Source organism: Dendrobium catenatum, unplaced genomic scaffold, assembly GCF_001605985.2.
Source record: "Dendrobium catenatum unplaced genomic scaffold, ASM160598v2 fragScaff_scaffold_998, whole genome shotgun sequence".
Taxonomy (NCBI): domain Eukaryota; kingdom Viridiplantae; phylum Streptophyta; class Magnoliopsida; order Asparagales; family Orchidaceae; genus Dendrobium; species Dendrobium catenatum.
In genome coordinates, this window is record NW_021319460.1 from 1,725,537 (window position 1) to 1,729,010 (window position 3,474).

At 43.4% G+C, this 3,474-nt stretch overlaps 1 protein-coding gene across 1 annotated transcript; it reads right to left on the minus strand.

Moving 5' to 3' along the window:
- Positions 1-212: 212 nt before the first annotated feature.
- LOC110106663 lies at positions 213-1,073 on the minus strand. Its single transcript, XM_020836615.1, has one exon. The coding sequence runs from the start codon at positions 1,071-1,073 to the stop codon at positions 213-215; it is 861 nt and encodes a 286-aa protein (XP_020692274.1).
- Positions 1,074-3,474: the final 2,401 nt, after the last annotated feature.

The window sequence follows — 3,474 nt, forward strand, 5'->3', positions numbered from 1 at the left end:
TCTCATGAACGTGCTAGGAGCGTTACTAAGGCCAAATGACATAACCATCCACTCATACAACCCATCTTTAATCTTGAAAGTCGTTTTCCATTCGTCCCCCGGGTGGATTCTGATTTGATGGTAACTGCTCTTAAGATCGATCTTAGAGAATAGGGTTGCCCCAGTCATCATGTCCAACATGCTGTCCAAGCGTGGAATGGGGAAACGATACTTCACAGTAATCTTATTGATGGCATGACTATCAACACACATCCTCTAGGAGCCATCCTTTTTGGGGTTAGAAGGGCAGGGACCACACATAGGCTTAAGCTCTCCTTTATAAATCCCTTTTGGAGCAGATCATCCACTTGCTCTTTTAGCTTAGCGTTCTCCCCTAGGTTCATACGGTAGTGGGGAAGGTTGGGTAGCGAGGCTCCGGGTACTAAGTCTATCGCGTGTTGTATGTCTCGTAGAGGGGGCAGTTGGTTTGGAAGGTCTTCAGGGATAACCTCAAAAAATGTTTCAAGGAGTGGTTGGACCTCTTCCGGAATGGGTTCTCCTAACTCTTTAATTGTTTCACGAGCCACTAGGGCGTACATGGTGGTTCCTTGGTTAATCTCATCTTCCACTTCCTTTGCAGTCAAAAGGTGTAGTCTTATGCTTTGTTTGGCAGGGGTGGGCTTGACTTCCGTCTTATGGCGCTTAGGTTGTGAAGGTATCAACTTGATTTTCTTACCGTTATGCTCGAACACGTAGGTGTTAGTTCTCCCATAAATATGGACGTCGTTATCGAATAACCACGGGCGATCGAGGATAATCTGACCTACATCCATAGTCAACACATCACACCAAATTTTCTCTTGATATCCAACAAACTCTATGGGGATAAGGCTTCTTTCTTTAATTTCTATGGTAGTCGAATTTATCCAAGCGACCTTGTAGGGGTTAGGATGGGATGTCACCTTGAGATTAAGTTTGGATATCATGGCTGAAGAGACTGCATTGATACAACTTCCATTGTCGATGATAACCTTGCAACTCATCTCCAATCTTGATAAAGGTATGGAAAATCGAAGTTCTTCGTCAATCGTCATTGGGTTTGAGTTGGGACAACGCGCATCTAACGACTTACAGGCCAACAGGGTCGTCCTCATAAAAGAAATCTTCTTCATCGTCAACATGATGGGTCAATTCAGTCTCAGGTTCTTTCTCTGCTTCTTCTACTTCTTCAATGATAGTGACCTTATACGGACTAGAACACTGCGAAGCGATGTGTTCATAATCGTGGCACATATAGCACTTGGTTCCAGAAGTGTCTTTGGGAGTGTCACGCTCGGGAGTCTTACCTTTAAAGTCGGGACGGGATTGTGGTTGACTCGTTGTTGGTCGGTTAACTACATGACCAACAGGTCTAGTTTGAGGTTGATTGGAAGAAGCTCTATATGGGCCAGAACGGGAGTCTGGATGCCTAGAGTTAGAGTGGGACTTGGATTCTTCAAGGTCGAGCACTAAACTACAGGCTGCTTCCAAAGTTTTAATTCCTCTCGCGAAAAGCTCATTACAGAGATCCTCTCTTAAGCCAACTCTAAACATTGAAAGCATTTGGGTTGGGGTGGTGGTCTCCTCACCACTGCAAAAAATTAGGTAGTCATCAAAGGCAGAGAAATACTCCTTGACAGGTTTACTCCCTTGGGCCAGTCTATTCCACTTATCTAAGAGCTTAAGGTAGTAGGAAGATGGGAGATATTTTCTCTTGAGCTCCTGTTTCATTGTTCTCCAATCAGTGATGGGGTGTTCTCCACGGGCTTCATGCATGTTCTCCAAGTTTGTCCAGTAGTGGTTGGCTCGACCCGTAAGTTTCATCTCCGCGAACTTAACTTTTCGTTCCTCTGAGATACTATACCATTTGAAGTAACTATCTATTCCTTTGATCCAATCTAAAAAAACTTGAGGGTCGAGGGTACCATCGTAAGAAGGAGCGTCTATACGGATGTTTTTTAACAACTGAGCATTGTTATCTCTCCAAGTGGGTTCATTTTCTACGGGGTCCAAGAAGAATCCACGAAGTTCTTGGTCGTTGAAGCTCGATGGTTCCGGCAAGACAATAAATGATATGATTGACGTATCGTTCTACGGTGATGTCGTACTCCCAATCCGGCTCGTAGAAAGGGGAGAGGAAGATGTCAATCTCCCCTTGTTCGTTGTAGGCGAAGCCGTGGTCAATTTCCGGATCCGCCATGCATCCTTGTTGGGAGATGAAGGAGCAACGATGGAAGCAAGGAGGAAAAAAGGGATGGAGGACGTGTGGCCGGCGAGAAGACTTGGGAAATCGGCTAGGATGCGAGGTCAATAGGTAAGTGCAGGAAATCTGAAATAGTTTCAGATTTTTGATAGTTTGGGGAAGGATTTAATTTGAGAATTCAAATCAATTCCAAGAGGGAGAGAGGGGCGGCAATGGGGAGGGATTTGGGGCTGAATTAGTGGGGATTAGGAGTTAATTTGGGAGAGAGAGAGGGCCTACCGGCCAAAATAGAGAAGAGGGAGGAGATTCAGTTTTAAATAGGTGGGGCCCACTTGTTTAATTAACAGATTTGAATAAAATCTGTAGTAATTTCAGATTTTAAACAATAAGGAAAGTTTCCTAATTTACATGTAAGCAATTGGCAACTTTTTTTGAATTTCAAATTAGAATTGAAATTCAATTATGATGATTGCCTAAAATCTAGGATTTATTTTGAGAAAGTAATCAATGCCTCTTGGGAAATTTGAATTTCAAATTCAAGATCCCAAGTGGGGGGCCGGCGGGTGGAGGTGTGGAGAGAGGGAAATTGGGGAAGGAGGCCGGCAACTTGGGCGGCCCAGGGTGGCCGGCGGCAAGAGGATTTTGAGGAGGGGAAAGCTAAGGCCAGAAAATCGTGGGAAAAGCTTGGAAGATTTTGAAGAAGCTTCAAACCTCATGCATCTCCTCCATTAGAACTCACAAAGAGATCCACAAGCACCACCTCTTCAAGAACTCACAAAGAGATCTTGAAAGATATCACGAGCTCACTAAGAGATCAAGAGAGAAAATTTCATTCATCAAAAACTAAAAACTTACATTGCATGAGGCCTCCTATAAGTAGGCCAAAATAAAAATAAAAGCTAAAATGACACAAATGTCCTCTGGGCTACATAGGTGACTCAATGCCCACAGGGGCAAACTAAGAAAAGAAATACAAGCATAAATAAAATACAAATAAATCAGAAATAGAGGCTCTGGATCGTAGCATTCGATCTGCGTCTCCGACGATGGTACACGTGTCGAAATCTGATGTCCTCATCAGATAGGTGATTAAATATAGGGGGTTTACGCCTATGAAAAACTTGAACTTAGATCTTAAAACCCTTGCAAATGATGGCGAAATTGCTCGGTAGTTTCTAATTTGTAACCAATCTATCTTTCGACAATTTGACTCGGAACTTCATATGTTAAAGCTCTCATCAAATCACATAGAG